At 42.3% G+C, this 19,734-nt stretch overlaps 1 protein-coding gene across 1 annotated transcript in view; it reads left to right on the forward strand.

Annotated features, from left to right (window-relative positions):
* The window catches only part of ASTN1 (astrotactin 1), a 315,948-nt gene extending 298,861 nt beyond the window's left edge, over positions 1-17,087 (forward strand). The window contains exons 21-23 of the mRNA XM_054448052.2: positions 242-342; positions 7,851-8,034; positions 12,375-17,087. Of these exons, the coding sequence (XP_054304027.1) occupies positions 242-342; positions 7,851-8,034; positions 12,375-12,612 (523 nt within the window). The 3' untranslated portion in view covers positions 12,613-17,087. The remainder of the gene's footprint in view (positions 1-241; positions 343-7,850; positions 8,035-12,374) is intronic.
* Positions 17,088-19,734: the final 2,647 nt, after the last annotated feature.

Genomic DNA, 19,734 nt, shown 5'->3' on the forward strand with positions numbered 1-19,734 from the left:
CTCTGCCAAAAAATATACCCAAGACAGCAAATTACAACCCAAGACCCACTAGGAAGCAGTGAGAGGCTCTAGGCTGCATCTTTCTGCCTGGGATGGTGGCAGTAAACGTGACCCAGAATGATGAGAGTATCCGGGTCCGTAGCCGCCCATCCAGGCAGAGCTGGGCCATGAGCTAAGTCCACAGAGATCTAGCCTCCAGCCACACTGTTTCTGCTAACCATGCCCTCCCACTCCCTGCCAGGTTCACACTGTGGGGAGTGGACAACACAGGACGGCGCTCCAGGCCAAGTGACGTGATCGTGAAGACCCCATGCCCCGTGGTGGATGATGTCAAAGCTCAAGGTAAGAGGCATCGAAGTTAGCAGGGCTTCTGAAGGGATGCCCCAGGTACCCCCTCCCCTTGCTATGAGGACAGAAGGACCAAGAGAGTTGAATGGAACAACCTGGAGTTCAGCAGGGAAGGAGAATTCAAGGCCCAGTGCAGGAGCGTTGCCTTTCCAGAAATAATACTCAGCCGCTGGCAAAAGTCCTCGTCGTATCGCATTACTCCACACAGTCATAAGTCAAGGAGCCCATAGGAAACACTGACAAAGCCCCCTAGCATACACAATTATATGCCAGGTGCTTACGTACGTAGTGAAGTACCTGTGATCTCTGCCCTCAGTATACTGATAGGGTCACTCACTCTGTTTATAGGTTTTTGTACATCTGAAAGGTTATTTTGAATTAACATACACAGCAAGGCTGCAGATTTGGAGTTAATTGCTAAATCCTCTCATCCCTGGCAAAAATTCATCAAAATTTTTAATTCTATATTTTGAAGTTGTTGTGGGCCAGTTCTTTGATAAATAACTGGCTGTCTTCAGTACAAGCTCCCCGGCAGGATCAGTCCCTGTTAATTAAGAAAAGCTTGTCTTCAGTCAACATCCATTGCACAAAGCTTACCTTTTCCTCATGACAATACCAGGCTGGTCTTGACAACATCCCCTGTTCTAAGGTTTTTACACCCTATTTATAACCGGAATTTTAATCATCCTGGTCACCACTTCTACAGGGCTCCAGCACTAATTTAAGTGATCTTATCAACCACTAACGTGGTAGTATTGAACGGATAGCGTTTGCATATTAACAGAGACATTGATGCTGAAAGTTTTAGGTTGTGCAAGTTTCAGTAAGAAAAATATTGTGTCCAATCTGATTTGCTGACATCCCTTAAATCACCTTATCTATGGCTCCTGACTCCAGGTGTATTAGATTGACAGGAGGGACATAATCCCAGAATGTCCAAGGGGTGACATTGTGATGATGCAAAATCACTGGGGAAAGAGTGACCTAGATTCCCATTAATTAAAACCACTAGTATTGTTGCACTGTACAAGGTCTGAAAAGATTTTCATCTTTAATCTGCAGAGCATGTTAATGGTAGGGTTATTTCCAACACAGACACCTGATCATATCAAGGGCCCTTCTTAAAACTTTCATGTATTGCCATTCCTCTTGTGACAAAAATATTAAACAGGTACATTAGGACTTAAATGGAGTGGCCCCAGCCCACTTCTCCAGCACTTCGGCCCCCTCCCTTAGCCAATTTCTGCATTCCAGCCTCACTGCCTTCCTCAGTTCTTCCAAAACCATTTTCATTCTACCATGAGGCCTTTGTACACATTGGTCCCATTATCTAGAATTCTCTTACCCTGTCAACTGATGAACACCTCTTAGTCTGCAAATCTCAGATCAAGTGTTCCTTCCTCAGGGCAGAAAGGGCCAGGAGCAATAAGGTATCCTCCAGTACCATGTTTCATTCTTCAGAACATTCATCATATTTATTATTATAATGATGTGTTCAATGCCTGTTTACCTCACTAGACAGTGAGCATCATGAGAGCAGGATCCCAGTCTGTTTTTGTCCACTGTTAGGTCACTAACACCTGGGAGGCAGCATGGTTGACCAACTCATTGCGGAGAACCTGGAATCAACATCCCAGGTTCAAATGCCTCCCTCCCATCTAACTGCTTGATCTTCAGCAGGTTACTTCACCCCATGCCTCAGTTTACTCATTGGTAAACTGGGGATGGGAGAGATAGTACCATAGCTAATGAAGTTCTAGTGAAAATTGAATGACTTAATTAATTTAAAATAGAAAAAAACCACCCAGTGCCTGGCATATAATAATTATTTAGTAAAAGTTAGCTGCCATTATTATCAGTAACCAACCATAGAGCTTACTGTCTACTAGGAAGTCAATAAGTATTTACTGAAGGAATGGTACAATACCCCCATGTTATAGATGCAGCAATTGAGATTCAGAGTGGAGTAAGTAAAGTGATCAAGATCACAAAGCATCTGGCAGAACCAACACTCACACTTGTTATTTTACCCAATTCCCATTTTGTCCATGTTACCAAAAAAATGGTTAGAGAGTTATTGTGTCAAAGACTGGAAGCCCTTCCCATTGTCTCTAAATACTGGTGAAGAAGAAAAGGCTCACATTTTAAAAGACTGTTCAAGTTACATACCGAAACTCTCCCTTTTTAGACCCTCTGGAGTGAGTGCTGCTGGCTTATAGGGTATAGACTGAATGAGTTTCGAAGGTCTCCGCAATTCCCTGATGAGGAAAACTGGCACTGAAAACTCCCAGATGAGAGACTGTCTTCAGAGGACCCATGACACCCTTATTTCATTGTCTGCTGATTTCTTCCTCTAAGCCAGAGAGAGGCAGGTAGTGAGAAGGTGCCTCTGCTATTTCTGTGTTGGAGAGTTTGCTGGTGTCCTTGCAGGTAGCGTAGCCTGCAGTGAGTAGTGGGACATCAGGGAGTAGGCAGCGGGTGGTGGGACATCAGGGAGGTGATTAGCAGGTAGAGGGGATGCAGCATGATGCTACCTGCAGGGATGGATAGGTAGAAAGTAATTCTAGAATAAAGAGTGGCCCATATAGGGAAGTTTGCTGGGAGCAGACAACTACACAGTTTTCCATGCGGGGCTCCTTCGGGTCAGCCCAAGCCCTCCAGAGTACATCAAGATGTGCTCTGCCTGCTTGTGCTTCTTAATAAAGGGAGTTTCTGATATCCCAGCAGACGAGCTGGGAGCAGAAGAGCCAATTTAGTGTTCAGACAGTGAAATAACACTCCCAGGGCCTGTTATCCTTCAGCCAGGAAGGTGTTCTGTGCAGGTAAATCCAGAATTAATGAGTTAGACTAATTGAGGGTATCCTTGCTAATTAATACAGTCCTAGCAGTTCTACCAAAATACCATATGCTTTGTCTTCCTCACACCCAGATGGTGATCATAAATATGATCTCGCAGCACTCAGGTCTGAGTTTAAATCTAATAACAAATGGGAATTACCTTTTAAGTGACCTGGAGCACGACTTCAGCTCCTCATTATCTACCTAAAAGTCAGACTTCATCCCTTATGTGAAGATTTATCCTAAACTAGATACTTTCTCTGAAGAATTTTCCTGCATCATGACACTAAAGCCACTGTGGAAATAAGTTTCTACCGATGTTTTGCTGAAACCAGCCTTCCCCCGGTAGGTTCGAGCTCATGTGAGTAATAAGATCAACCCTCTTGGCTAGACTCTAGGTCAGGCCATGGCCTTCTGAGAGTTCTTCATGAAGCTTCATCCAGGGAAGGCTAGTTCTCATCCACCCCTCCCTGATGCCTGTTCTCTCTTCCTGATGCAGACATAAATGTTTATCCATCCCTTTATTTGCTCCTTCCACAGCCATTTATCGAACCCTGCTATTAGATGCTACACACAAAAGTAATTAGAATCAAAATCTGTTTTCAAGAGTTTTATAATCCTATTTCATGAATTCATTATGTCATTCAATATACATTAAGCCCTTACTAAATACCTGTCCTAGGCAGTAGGAGCCAAACCTCCTGTCTCATGGAGCTTATATCTTAGTAAGGATGACCACCAACAACAAAACAGTAATGTGTATATTTCAGATGGCGATATGTGTTATGGAGATACATAAGCAGGGCTGTGGGATAGGAGGTGCAGAGGGTAGAATTTTAACTGGAGTGGCTTGGGAAGAAGGTGAGGGAGAAAGTCATGCAGAAATCTAGGGGAAGATCTTTCCAGATCAGGGAGCAGCGGTACACAGATTCTTGGCTCATGTTTGAAGAAGAGGAAGGAGGAACAGTGGGAGGGAGAAGAGCAGGAGAGGAGCTCCAAAAGTGTGGGGAGGATTCCACAGGGTCTGGTCATCAAAATAGGGCACTGGACTCTGCCTGGGGTTGGAGTGGGAAGCCCTGGAGGACTGTGAGCAAGGGGCTGACATGATAGACAGTGGAGTGGCCCCTGCCTGCTCTCATGCTCTACATCCAACCCATTGGCAAATCCTTTTGGTTCTCCTTTTCATTATTGGACAACAGATTTCACAGAAATATACAGGCTGTGAAAGGAGGAACTTCCTCTTGTTTTATTTTTCCCCACTTTTTAACACACTATATTTTATTTATTTACTATGTTTATTGCTTACCTGACCTGACTGTCTCCTACCACCATACTGTAAGTGCCATAAGGGTGAGGATTTTTGTCCAACGTAGCGCAAGTACATAGAAAACTGTCAGGCACATATTAAGCACTCGAAAACAATTTTATTTGATAAATGAATAAATACAAGCTTACTATGTCCAGACATTGTGCTTTTTTTAAAAAAAAAAAAAGTTTGACATTTAATATAGCTTTTATTCTCACAAGAATCTTGGAGGGTATGTATTAGTAACCATCATTGAACAGACATGGAAACTAAGACCCAGAGAGGTTAAGTAACTTGTCCCAGGCCACACAGCTAGTGTGGCCCAACTCCATTTGATACCATGGTGTCTGGGTCTGAGAGCCTCAGTCTTAGCCTTGTTAATTTACCCTGCTGCCTGAGAGATCTCAGTTCTTTTCTAATCATGTTTTTTGTGATGAGGCTGTGTAGACAGGCTCTTTGCCATATTTTCATCTGTGTCTTATCTATTTCTGAACATCATGAATGTTAAAGACAGAGAAGACAGGTATCTGTCTTGAATAACTCAAGGTTTCTATGAACCTGCAATTGAATAAAATTATAACTAAAAATACCTATACTATTTTCCATTGTTTGAGTTAGTGAATTCTTGAGATGCTATGAAGACTAACAAAATAAATTCTCTCAATTCTTTCTGTGGAAATAGGAGGAGCCAGAAATATTCATGCTCTAGGAGCCTGGAGCATAGATCTTTCTGAAGACAGCATCTGACTTACTGATGTGGGCTCTTAAGCACACCCAAGAGCTAGAATATTGTGGTTTTAGGAGTTGGTGGTAGAAACTGGTCTCATCCCACATGCTGCAAAAGCTGGGAGCCCTTAGTCTTCTCTAGCTGGATATGACTACTATGTTATGAGAATGGTAGGCACCTCCTCAGCCATCACTGCTCCTCCACAAAGACTACCACAACCAGGGCCTGGCGTGTGGACTGTTCTTTCTTATCACAAGAAGTAAGCACAGATTGGCACCAGTGCAGGGGTGGGAGAGGAAGTCCAGATCTGCCTATCTCAGCTCTGGTCTTATCACCAACATTTTTCCTCCCCCTGGTCATTCTTCTCTCAGCAAGCGCTCCTTGCCTCCCATGGAATACAACACAGCTCTTAGAAGAGTCCCTTGGCCTCTTCTTATCTCAACTTCAGAAATGACAGACCCCCTACACAACTACTAGGATTTCCTCTTTCTTGGCGTCTGTGGCCCAATCAGGGCAATGCCCATGACTAGAGAGAGTCATCCCAGATTTTCTATCCCATGACTCTGCCTCCTGTACCTTAAATTGATTATACATCACCTATTCCCATGCATCAGTACACAATAGCAACAGCAGATAGTCATAGTTTTCAGTTTTGACTCCATCTCACACTGGCAGTGTGACCTTGGACAGGTAGGTAACTTGGCCTTTTCCAAAATCTTCTCATTTATAAAACAGGCACATTCATATCCATCTTTCAGTGGTAGTGTAAGGATTGGAATTCACATGTGCAAAGTTCTTGGCAATCATAGGCCTTCGGTAAACAACTAGAGACACCATAGATATTTATTTTCTAAATCACTATCTTGTTTATTTCTTAATTCCATTTTTAACAATATGAGAATTTTAACAACCTGAAAATCTAAGTGGACTTCTATGCTAAAGTTATTTGCAATGCAGCTAAATATGCTGGTTGCAAGTTTGGTTGCTACAGGATTGGTGTCACCTGGTATCAAGAGATATCAGTGAGAAACTCTTCTCCAAAGTAAATTTAAATTATTCCCAAAGGTTTAAGTTCTATTCATTCAGGTAACATTTTTGGATCTACTAGATGGTCTGGCCTTGTGCTAGCCACTCAGGATAGTAAGGGCATACAGTCTGGCTCCTGTCCTCATAGGCAACAGGTAAGACAAAAAAGTAAAGAAATAATTGCAGTGTCTGGGCAGGATAGAGGTAGAAATTTTATTCATTCCAACTCTGGAAACTGCTACAGGGATGACTTTGTCATGACCAGCAGTGCTGAAGTCACTTGGAAGTTTGACAAGGAATCAAGCTGCCATGCCTGCGAGCTAACAGACAGTCACATTGGCCAAGTTGTGGCTTAGGAACCTGCAGACTTCGTTTCTTCATCCCCAGAATTAACACTGCATCCAAGACAAAACGTTGCTCTCCAGATCTTAGCTTCCAAGCTGTTTAGAGAGAAAAATGTAAATACATCTCCTTTTGGACAAGTTAAAAGAGAAAATATTTAATGATGAAGTACTTTGAGCTCTGTAAGAAAAAAATGCCAAGTCTATACAAAATCATTTCCACTTTGCCACATCACCAGCTTCAGACTTAGTAATTATGCCTTTGAGGAAGAAATATCAGAGACATAAATTAAATGGAAAGATTACTCATTTACACTAGATTCCATTTCCGGGTCTCCACAGATCTGCCTTTGCACCTGGTCTAGGTGGTCCTAACAAGGGTTCTGCTTTCCCACAGTCTTGAGGCCACTCCAGACTCTTCACATCACTCACAAGCACTGCCTGACAGTGCCTCACTTCATCCCTGAGCCGAATGCCCACCACCCGCTGCCAGGGCTGCCCTGCTACTTTGGCAGGAACGCTGGTATTCAAGCACATGCCACCTAGAAGTGCAGGGTTGTTAATGCCCCATTGGAACACACTCAGACCAATCATGGATGGAAGCTGGAGATAAATTCTTTCCTTCTACCCCTGAATGACCCAGTGGAGATCCAGTGGTTCATACATCCTCTCCTGCAAAATGTAGCAGTCAGCTCATCAGAAAGGCATGGCCAGCTCCTTCATGCTCTCCCTTATATTTACTTTCTCTTCTTTCTTGCTTAATTTCCCTTTATCTTCGCTCCTGCTTCTCTGGGATTGCACTTGCCAAAAAAGTGTTAATATATGAGCTTTTTCCTCAAGCTAGGTCTTTTTAGAAAACCTGAGTAAAAGAGAATATTGTAACTGAAACAGACCTTAGAGAGATTCTAGTCAAAACCTTTCATTTTATAGAATAGAAAACTTAAGCCTGGTGGGGCAGACACAAAGTGAATTACTCAAATCACTTTCTTCAGGCCTTGGGTTCAATGCTCTTTCAGTAACAGCATACTCACACACACATAAGTAAACATGCATATATGTATATACATACACATTGACATATACACATATATGTGTATGTGTATACTACATGATATATATGCATATTGTATATACATTATACATGATCTACATATGTTTATATGTGATATATCTATATGATGTAGATCATATATAATGTGTGTGTATATATACGTTATTATATATATGTAAATATGAACTTATTTTCCTTTTCCTCCTTCCTCAGAAATAGCAGACAAGATCTACAATCTCTTCAATGGCTACACTAGTGGGAAGGAGCAGCAGACCGCCTACAACACCCTCCTGGATTTGGGTTCCCCTACCTTACACCGGGTCCTCTACCACTATAACCAGCACTATGAGAGTTTTGGGGAATTCACCTGGCGATGTGAGGATGAGTTAGGTCCCAGGTAATCAATAAACTAAGTCAACCCTTTTAAAGACTTCTTGAAATTTTGTACCTCTTGTGCTGTAATACTGCATCCATGAAGTTGTAGAGATTTCCTGGATGAGCTTAGGCAATCAGAGAAGTCAGTCCTCTGATTCAAGACAGTTCAGTCCATGCAGATTAGTTTTGGATAAGCTCTATTTAAGCAGTCCAGCCATGAATGCTTTTCCTGAACTCTGAAAAAAAATTTAGCTCTTGACCTATTTTGCCCTCCTTTTTTATCATGTTGACATTGCATTCCAAACCCTGAAACTCAAAGAGTCAAAAGCATGGTCTTGTGAAAGAAAATTTGGAATTTTATTAAAGAGGATATCTAAAAATACTTTTTGCATTTAGGTTTTTCATATGTTATATTCATTATAAATACTTGTTTTGAGTTAAATACCACATCTCTTGAAATGCAACATGAGAGTAGCCAAAGACCCATCTTGACATCAATCTTGGCTGGAGCTAGGGTCACATAGTGTGTGCTAACTTCTCTTGGCCCCAGGGGCCATGACTGTCTAATACCCACACCCACTGCTTTTAGGTTGCACAGACAGATTAGAGTGCTTGGAAAGTAAGAAATGAGAAGAATGTGCAGATATATCACTTTTCTTTTATTCTGTTAATCGTAACTGTATATTGCTGCTTTGAGAAAACAGACTTCCCTAGAAAGACTGAAATTTTTGGATAGATGTGATAAAAAGGATTTTCATATGGAATGTTGGTACCTATATGTCCCCAAATTATTTAGGTGCTCATGAAGAAAAAATAAAAATAGGGGAAGAGCTGTGAGAATAGAAAAAAAATGAATGAGAAAGAAAACGAAGAAGGAAGGAAAAAATTTGAAAGGAAGGAGGGAAAGAAGGAAGGAAGGAAGAAAGGAAGGAAGGAAGAAAGGAAGGAAGGAAGGAAATGAAGAAAATCAACACTATAGAATCCTCTGTCCTTTAAAGAATTCTTTCACTCCAGCCAACAGGGCAGAATGAAAGTACCACAAAAAAGTCATCCCATCCATCTGACCTCTGACCAAACTGGAGAGAGAATCATCCTCATTTGGCCTGCTGTGACTTGCAGTTATAAACTTTCCCAGAAGACCATCATTGAGGACATTCTATTTTCTTACTTTTGAAGGAAAGAGGAAAATTAGGTTTATCTCCTGAAATAAAATGATTTTATTTGTAAGATCTGGCAGGGTTTTTCTACAATCCATAAATAATTTCCTGTTTATAAAGGGTGATAGTTCTTGGGCAAAGAGAGCCACCATTATAGACCAGAGAGAAAAATGTAAGGGATTTTTAATTTGTTTAGTCTCAGTTTTGATAAGAGACAAACCCAGAGTTAGAAAGTAGATACGTGTTAAGAAATATTGTCTTCACTTCATAGTCTATCTTTATCTTTACCTTATTCTTACTCATCCCTAATATCAACTCCATTCTCTAACTGTCCTCTCCTCTCCACTCCCTTCTACCTCCCTCTCCAACCCCTCCTTTCCTCTCTGCTCCCCTCTCCCCTCTTCTTCTCCCTTCCCTTCTCTCTTCTGACATTTATTGAGTGTATATATACAGTTCTTTGTCAGGGAACATAAATGTCACAATTTGAAAAGCACTAACATTGCATATATCATCTTGATTTCTAAGGGCATTTGGAGTGCTTTTAAAATTTCTCTCTTGTGACTCAAGAGTCAGAAGGAAAATTGGTTAATGAAGAAAGTAAGCAGGGGAAGAAATGTAGATCTTGTTGTAAAGTAAGGCCACCGCTGACTGCACACTCTCCTCTCAGGAGGTTCCTTCATGTGTATTACTAGTCTTTCATGGCTATATATTAGAAAACATTGTGTAGTTTCATTAGTCTGCAGGAAATAAAATTTGACTTTTTAGTGTCATGGATCTCAGAGAGAACCACAGGAAAGGAAAAATCCTGTTTTGAAATACATCAACCCACTTTGGGGTTAATTATGAAGATGAGTAGAAAAGGTCTATGGCTACTTACTTCCTCTGAGCAAACAGAGGATTCCCTCAAGTTCACCACAATCCGATTTCATTAAAACTCGATGAGGCCTCCAGATTGAGCTGAGGGTTGAAAATAGTTTGAGAAAAACATTGGATGCACCACTAATAAGAAAGGAAGCCACAGGCTCCAAAATTAATTTGGCAATCCCAAATTAATTATTATTATTATTATTTAAAGTGAGCACTGAAAGCAGCAACAAAGGCTGTATGAGCTAATTTAATTCATTCTTTTGGAAGGATGATGGGAGTTCTTTGTTCATTTCTTGAAGATGATGCCGATGTTGTCCCTCCCTCTTCCGCCACTCCCTCTTTCTCCACCTCCCATGAACTTGTCAACAACTAATGGCATGCAGTAGGACAGACTGAGAGGAAGGGACACCAGAGTTCTTGTTGATGACAACTTTTAGAAAACCTGCTTGGCCAAACTGCAGAGGCTGTTAGGGAAAGTACAGATCATCTGTGCAAGATGATTTAGTCAGCAGGCAGAGTGTTTGTTTGATTTCTTCTGACCCACCATTGAAGTTGGAGAAAATATGACTGTCCCTCCCATGACTTCATTCCACTCTTAGCCCTTGACTTTGCTGCTGAAGCTCAAATCTTTCCTCCAATGGCAATCTCTGCCCTTCTCCCAGCTCACCCTTTAGAAATGCATGGAGGTCATCCCTTGGTGATGCTCTCTGCCAGAACAGTAGAAGAGAAATGAAAGGAATGTGGCTATTGTTCTTTGAAACCTCCCTCTGAATAAGGTGAATAAAATTTCAGTTTCTGGAAGGAGTTGTGATATGGTTTGGCTGTGTCCCCACCCAAATCTCATCTTGAATTCTCACGTGTTGTGGGAGGGACCTCGGGGGAGGTAATTGAATCATGGGAGCAGGTCTTTCCAATGCTATTCTTGTGATAGTGAATAAGTCTCATGAGATCTGATGGTTTCAAAAATGGGAGTCTCCTTGCAAAAGCTCTCTTCTCTTGTCTGCTGCCATGTGAGATGTGCCTTTCATCTTCCACCATGATTGTGAGGCTTCCCCAGCCATGTGGAACTGTAAGTCCAATTAAACCTTTCTTTTGTAAATTGCCCAGTCTCAGGTATGTCTTTCTCAGCAGCATGAAAACGGACTAATACAAATTGTTGATGGAACTAGAAAAGAGTGGTTCTGCCCATGAGTTAGACTAGCAGTCAATAAATGCTGCAAAGAATAGTGTTTATTGAGTTTTCCAAGTCAGTAGTCTTCATTGAGTTTTCCAAGTCAAAAGACCTTGTTCAAATGAGAGTGTTTTCCTTCATGGGTCTCTGGTTACTTGCATTTTTAAAGAATAAGAAAAACACAACTGAATGAGGGTATCCTGATCTTTTACTCTTCCTATATTCAGAGTCAAATCCAGTAGGTCTGAGAACTGGCTCTAGTCTTTCTTTATCTATGACACCAGAAGTGAGTGCCACTGGTCTGCACTAGTGACATGGTGTTGCTAGTCCTTTCCCCCAAGCTAGGTGCCAGAGGCTCTCACACTCTGGCCCAGGGGGATCACTCCTTTCCAATGTGTACAACTTGGGGCACCTTGCTCTCCTCTCTCCCTTCTCTCTCAGGAATCTGCAATGGCTCAGATGACCTTCATCACCTTCTCTGTTTTCCCTTTCCTTTAACTTGGGCTAAGTGACAATGATAATGGCCTCCTGACTTTCTGAGGGAGGTGGAGAAATGGAGCATGAGCTCACCTGGAGGTTAATTAGGTGATGTGTGCAACTGACAGTCTGCATTTTCCCAAAGGATAATCCTGTGTCAACATGAACTGAGGGCATTATTGTCCTTGCCTTTGTTATACTATGGCTACTTCCATCCAGGCATAATTGGTCACATCTAATATCCTTTTTAGTTCAACATAACGGCTGCTTCTACCAGTTCAGAAGTGGCATTGGAAAGGGAAATATCCAGTCAAGCACATTATTTGTCATTTAGTGATGATAAATGACTAGCTTTAAAGAAACTTGATTTGATTTGTCTTTCAAACCTGCCAACTCTATGATTTTTAAAAGGCATGCATTTCCACTAAAATATTATGCATTTTGTCTGTTTCTTTTTGGTGCTTGCTCACTTTGAACATTTATCCAATTCATTCATTCGTTCATTTATTCGTTCATTTGCTTGACAGATATTTTTGGAGGACTCACTGTTCTAAGTGCCAAAGATAAAATAGGGAGCCAAACACACCACACTCTGCCCTCTTGAAGTTTAGGTCTCACACTAAGAGTAGCTGTGCTCATCCAGACCCTCTCTTCTTTCTAACTTAAGTATCCTCTGTGCTTGATCCATAGGAAAGCTGGTCTCATCCTTTCCCAGCTTGGGGACCTCAGCAGTTGGTGCAATGGACTCCTTCAGGAACCCAAGATAAGCTTGCGGCGCAGCTCACTCAAGTACCTGGGGTGCCGCTACAGCGAGATCAAACCCTACGGACTTGACTGGGCGGAGCTCAGCCGGGACCTCAGGAAGACGTGTGAGGAGCAGACCCTGAGTATCCCCTACAACAACTATGGGGACAGCAAAGAGATCTAGCACCATAAGGCCAGGGAGCTGCTGCCAGAATGAAGTAGGAAAGAAGAGGGATCCATCTGGGTTGGTCTGTGGATTTTTAATATTTTTTAATGGAACATTAAAACCTCCACAGCAACATCGAAACCAGGGAGAAAGTGACCTTGCTCCCTGCAGAACTTCTTCAGTATCATGTTCTCCATCTGCATGATTGGGAAATCTGCCAGCCAGTGGCTTCATGCAGTGCCATATTTCTTTAGAGGATTACTTTGGGGTTTGCTTTGCCATTAATTTGTTCCATTCATTTTTTTCCCAGAGAAGTTTACCAAAATGCTCAAGAGCTCTGCCGTGCTCTCCATGAAAAGTCTATTAAGTAGGCACCCTGTGCTCACTCAGTTCCTAAATCCATTGCAACTGGGAACAGAGGTGAGGCCAGAAAGTTGTTAGGCCTGCCTCAGGCCCCACCCTCAAACATTCCTCAGGAAGCATCTCACTCTGGGAGCCTTGGCCCTGCTCACAGAGAAAGACAATTAGAAAATTGGGGAAGGTGGCCCTTGTCTGTGCCTCCTGGTTTTCTTCCTAGGCCTTGCTATCACTATTTCCATACCCGAAAGGTGAAACCAGCTTTCATTATAGGCCCCAGTGGGCCACTTGGGTTTTGAGATCCCTCCTTATTTTAAGCCAGGACTGGGATTAAATCTCCCTCTGTCAGATCTCTGTCCCTTCCTCTGAACAACATGATCTTTGAGAGGGAACAAGATGCCATCTGTCAAATGCACCTTCAGAAAAGTCTACGTGGGAGACTAGTTAGCAGTCCACATTCTAGAAAAGGCTTGGAGTTTATTGTTTTTTTTAAAAAAACCCATGCTTCCTTTAGATAGACTTCTCCAGCCTACCAATATATATCCATGTGCCTGGATTATCTTTAACCCCCACACCTCTTACCTTGGACAGGTAAGGCTTGGCCAATGTCTGATTGGGTCCAGGAGGGGTCAGCACTTTCATATCAGTGTTACAGTGAACTAAAGCTATTGTTGATCGCAAAAAACTTCTGTTCATCCCACCTTGCTAAATTTGCTTGTGTTGCTAGTTTTGCAAATCATTTCTCTGATGACCATAAGCAGGAGGATTCCACCATGGTCACTGCCCATCCAGTCGCTGGGATTCTGTGTAGGGAAGCACCACTGATTGCAGTTAAGGTCTAGAGTGTTGTTTCCATCCCACTGCCCAAGCATTGGCATGGTCACGAATGGTGGCCCAGCCAACAGGAAGCCCAGCCTTTCAGAAAGAGCCTGGCAAGGCCCTGTTGACTAGCAATGGCCTTAGCTGTCCCACACAACTCAGTGGCCTGAACACACACCTTCAGCCACCATGCCTTTGACCAGGGCTCCTCATTTGGAAACATATGAGAAAGGTCAGGAAACAGATGCAAGACCTATAAGGCTAGTCATTGAGCTATACTGGTTTTTTTCTAAATAGTAATAATGATAGATAACATTTATTGAGTGCTTGCTGTATGCCAGGCACTGATGTAAGCACTTTAGGTATCATTGAATTCTCACAGCAACTCCTGAGGAAAGTGCTATTCTTGTCTCCATTTTGGTGTTGAGGAAAACGAGGCAAAGAGGGGTTATACAACTTGCCCCAAATCCCTTGTGCACTGTAACTCACACTGAGTTTCAGTGTGAGTTCAGGCTGTTGGTCTCCAGGGCACAGGATCTTAGCTACTCTGGGATACCCAGTTCTGTTTTCAGTATCATCTGGCACACAACTGTCCAAGCTGTCAGCCCCACAGGGAACCTGCACAGAGAGCTTTACCTTTCCCAAGCATCTGTGGCATGGACGTGCCCTCTGTGCAGTGGAAGGAGGAGGGGCCAAAGTGCGCCCTTAGCCTTTGGAGCTAGAGCACCCTTGGGACCCCTAGTTCCACCACACATGGCCCTCCTCCCCACCCTCAGGACTGGGAAGGAAGCCTGTGATGAGGCTGAGATAAAGCACAGGGTGGTTTCACTCTCCTCTCTCCTTCTTTCCAAACACTGAAGGATTTATTTCAAACTCTCTAATGCACCTGCCTCAGAGATTCCCCTACTTTCAAAGCAAAGATCCGCAGAAAAATTGATTGTCCTACCTGTGGCAAATGCTGGAGCCTCAGTTAAAGTGCCTCAAGGGGCAAATATTTCACCATTGCCAGAGAAGATGTGACAGGCCAATCAGACAAGGCCCAGAGCATCTCTTTGCTGCTACTGTTTTGCCATCCTTCTATTCATGTCTGTGCAGAACACAGTGTTTTAAGCTTGAGTGAAAGGAGGGTGAGGCTGCCAATGCCTTCCTTCCTAGAAGTGGATGATGTGGGAGTTGACAGACCAGGGAGAGGGTGAAGCAGGTATCGGAGTCACTCCTCTGCACCCTCTCCTTCTGTTTTTATTTTAGGCACACTATCTTCCTCTCTCCTATCTTTCCCTCAATCTCCCAAGTTCCTCTACCTTCTTTATCTTTGTCTTTTACTTCTTCTTTCTGTGACCCTCCTTTTTTGGCCTCATCTTTCCCCAAGACTTTCTTCCTCCAATTTCCCCTTGAGTTCTCCCCACTTAATGTGTGTATGTATGTGCACACACACACGTGTGCACACACAATGCACACAACTCCTATGACTGGCTCCTACTTACATTCAAGTTAAAAAGGCTGATATGAACGGGGCAGGGGAAAGTCTTAGGATGGTTGTACAATTGACTGGAGGATTTTTTCCCCTTGGAAGACACTATTGATCTCAACCTGCTGACTTTTCCCAATGCTTGCCTGAAGGAACCCATCCTGGCTAGAAAGGGTGATGGTACTGGACCGGTATTCAACCTCGAGTTTTCAAGCTGCCAAACAGGTCTTAAGGGAGGTGCTTATATCCCACCAACACTCTCCCAGCTCCCATGTCCCCAAGACCTCTGGAGTTTCCTCTTGAATGTACATGAACTACTGTAATAGCATTAGACTTTTAATTGAGTGTGCAATCGTTTTCCATGGAGTTTGGTCCGTTCATTATTTTTTAGTTAACTACACTTCTTGATATTCAAATGTTCTATTAAAAAAACTTGAGTATGAAGAAAAACACTTTACTACTGTAGAAGGAAGAAAGAATACAATGTGACCATCTTCAGGTATAACAGTGTTGTTTAAAAGAGAATTATTGTATGACTATAAAAGATGAAATAATTAACTGAATAATAAAACAAAGCTATTAGTAAGCATTGGGTATGTGGATGTTGTGTATTTCAGTAATCTGAGTGAACTGGTTAGACGCATCAGGGAACTTGTTAAGGTTTTAAATGTTACGCTTCAGATTCCAGACATAATGGGCCTTATAGTCATCATTCTAACTGGAAAAAAAAGAATCAAATATTTCATAGCAAATTATAAACTTATCATTAAATAGTAGTGAGTCCCATCTTCTCTCTACAACCTTCTCCAAATAAGCAGCCGGTGAAATGTATTTGTTGCACAGCTGCTATATTCTAGACACTACACATGATGCAGAGGATACAGGCTTGTTCTCTATGGCATCCTATGGGGAAAATTAGGCATTGAACTTGTCACCAAAATGGTGAGGAGGACTATGAGAAAGAAGTACAGGATGCTATAAGAGCTGCTGAAATTTATACTTTGGCCATTTAAGAAAAATGTTGAAGAAAAATGTTGCAAAAGGCCCTCCCAGACACATTCTTGTCTTGCACTGTGTAGGAGCGTTTGAGAAAGGCTGACTTATGAAATGCTTCATGGTGGGTAGCCCAAAATACGTAATCTCTTTCTTTCTCTCTACAATGCCACTTTAAATAGAGATTATCTCAGCTGCCATCAAAATATGTGATTCTATTTAAATTCTTCAACAATCAGGTAGTAAGTGCCTGGACTTAATAGGTCCTCTTGAAAAGTAATAATCAGAATCCAAGTCCCTGCCCAAGCAGGGGCAATTAAAAGAAGATGATGGCTATAGCAGTTTAAAACATGGCCACAGATTCTTTGACACCCCTCCCATATAAAATGTGATCTACTGCCTCTCCCTTTGGATCTGGGCAGGTTTATCACTATTTTGGCCAACAGATGGTAATGGAAGTGACACTATGTGACTTTCAAGTCTAAGTCGTAAAAGGCCTTAGGGCTTCTGCCTGCTTCTCTGGAACTCTTTTTTTTTGTTGTTGTTAATTTTTTTTTTAATTATTATTATACTTTAGGTTTTAGGATACGTGTGTGCAATGTACAGGTTAGTTACATATGTATACATGTGCCATGCTGGTGCGCTGCACCCACTAACTCGTCATCTAGCATTAGGTATATCTCCCAATGCTATCCCTCTCCCCTCCCCCCTACCCCACAACAGTCCCCAGAGTGTGATGTTCCCCTTCCTGTGTCCATGTGTTCTCATTGTTCAATTCCCACCTATGAGTGAGAATATGTGGTGTTTGGTTTTTTGTTCTCGCGATAGTTTACTGAGAATGATGATTTCCAATTTCATCCATGTCCCTACAAAGGACATGAACTCATCATTTTTTATGGCTGCATAGTATTCCATGGTGTATATGTGCCACATTTTCTTAATCCAGTCTATCATTGTTGGACATTTGGGTTGGTTCCAAGTCTTTGCTATTGTGAATAATGCTGCAATAAACATACGTGTGCATGTGTCTTTATAGCAGCATGATTTATAGTCATTTGGGTATATACCCAGTAATGGGATGGCTGGGTCAAATGGAATTTCTAGTTCTAGATCCCTGAGGAATCGCCACACTAACTTCCACAAGGGTTGAACTAGTTTACAGTCCCACCAACAGTGTAAAAGTGCTCCTATTTCTCCACATCCTCTCCAGCACCTGTTGTTTCCTGACTTTTTAATGATTGCCATTCTAACTGGTGTGAGATGGTATCTCATTGTGGTTTTGATTTGCATTTCTCTGATGGCCAGTGATGGTGAGCATTTTTTCATGTGGAACTCTTGCTCTCGGAGCTCTGAGCCACCACCTAAGAAATTCAAGGCCACTGTGCTGAGACCACCAAGCTGGAGTGGTCACATGGCAGCACTCTGGTCCACAGTCCCAGCTCAGATAACCGTGCCAAAGCACCAAACAGGTGAATGAAGCTGTGTTGAGACCCCAAGACTGGTGGTATCCCAGTTGCATACCACCAAGCAATCTCCACCAATACCACATGAAAGAGAATAATCACCCTGCAAGCTCCTCCTGAATATCTGCCCCCCTCACCAAATTATGTAACATAATAAAATGGTTATTGCCTTAAGCCACTAAGGATTTTGTTTGTTTGTTTGTTTGCGAGACGGAGTTTTGCTTTTGTTGCCAAAGCTGGAGTGCAATGGTGCGATCTCGGCTCACCTCAACCTCCGCCTCCCAGGTTCAAGTGATTCTCCTGCCTCAGCCTCCCAAGTATCTGGGTTTACAGGTGCCTGCCACCCTGCCTGGATAATTTTTTTTTTTTTGTATTTTCAGTAGAGACAGGGTTTCGCCCTGTTAGTCAGGCTGGTCTCGAATTCCTGACCTCAGGTGATCTACCTGCCTTGGCCTCCCGAAGTGCTGAGATTACAGGCGTGAACCACTGTGCCCGGCCAGGGGTCTTTTAAATAAAAATAATTGAATCAGGGGTCAACAGTGCCTTTCCATCCACTCAGTCACAGAACATTTAGGTAAGCCCTGCCCTGGGCGTGAATTCACTGTGGAAAGGAGATGAGCACTTATGGAGACTGAGCTACATCCGCAATGTCCCCATCACCAATGAAGTGGGTCTCTGCCTCCATGGAGGGGAGCAAGAAGAAGGGTGGGGCACTGTATCCTAATACTTCTGAGGGGGTAAACCTTAGAGCCCAGATAGGAATTCCCAGGAGAAGAAGAGAATTGTTCCAGAGCTAGGAAAAAAAGACAGAGAAGGGAGTGGACAATTTGGGACAAGGAAAAAACATTGGAAGAGAAGGGTTTCTTCCAATTTTACTTTGTTTTTCTGTCCCTTTGTATTTGGAACTTTTTGGATGCAAATGTGCATACCCCATACTTATTATGTGCCAGGTACTGTGCTAAACACTTGAACTGCATAATATTCATCAATCTTCATTGCAAGTCTGAAGTAAATACTCTTAAGAAAGAAGAAGCAGAGTCTCAGTATCTTTATATATTTTGCCCAAGTTCACAGTTAAATGGAAGTCCAGTCATTTTGACCAAGGGCTGTCTGACACTAACCCTTACACCATACTGCCGTCATGATTAATGAGTTTGTTTCTCGTTCAGTTTCCTAACAAGGGAAAGACTCGTCCCACTGAGATTTTTGCAAATCACAGCCCAGTTACCCCATGTCAGACAATAAGAGAGAGTGTGGTTGGCCAGTGCAAACCCAGTAATGCCATTAGGAAATCAACTTAGGGCACGTAGATTACCTTCACAAGCTGAGCAGATTGTCTCTTCTTGTTTGTTTAGTTGTTTAGCTTGGTTTGGGTTTTTTATTTTATTTTCCGTCTGTCACGTGAGGATGATTCAGAGCCAAGAAATTATGACTCTCACTCCGTATGTTCAATGTTGCCTTTTACTATGCTTTAATGTTTCTTTTTGTGCCAGTCTCTGTTTTCTGCATGCATCCATGGTAACACTCAATGCTTGGGTGAGAGCTTGGGGAACAAATGCCTACTGCCCTGAGGACAGCATAGCTTGATATGTTTTGATAACCTAATGCCTCCTAACCCTGCTCCCACCAGCAACTCCTATTTTATTGTCACATCAAGTGAGCATTTAATGAGCAGTTTGATTTCAAATGAAACCTCAACATTATATAATAAAATTTTACAATTTCCGTTGACATATGTGGGAGTCCAGGACTTGGCTCATGTCTGCACTATTCCGAAGTGAGAAAATAAATAAATAAATCTCTTTGTTCTGGTAGTTTGCAGCGTCTGCTGTAATTGGATTGATTCCCCTAAAGACAGACAGGTTTTGACATCATGTTTCTTCACCAAATCTGCCTTTTGTTAGAGTCTATGATATGCTTGCTCACATGGGAGTACAAATTAGTGTAATTGATTCCTTACTATCTTTCTCAGTGGGAGAACTTTAGCCATATTTTGTGTTTAATAATTAGGAGCAACTTCCTTTGTTTCAAATAATTCAA

The sequence above is a fragment of the Pongo pygmaeus genome, chromosome 1 (genome assembly GCF_028885625.2).
Source record: "Pongo pygmaeus isolate AG05252 chromosome 1, NHGRI_mPonPyg2-v2.0_pri, whole genome shotgun sequence".
NCBI classification, from domain to species: domain Eukaryota; kingdom Metazoa; phylum Chordata; class Mammalia; order Primates; family Hominidae; genus Pongo; species Pongo pygmaeus.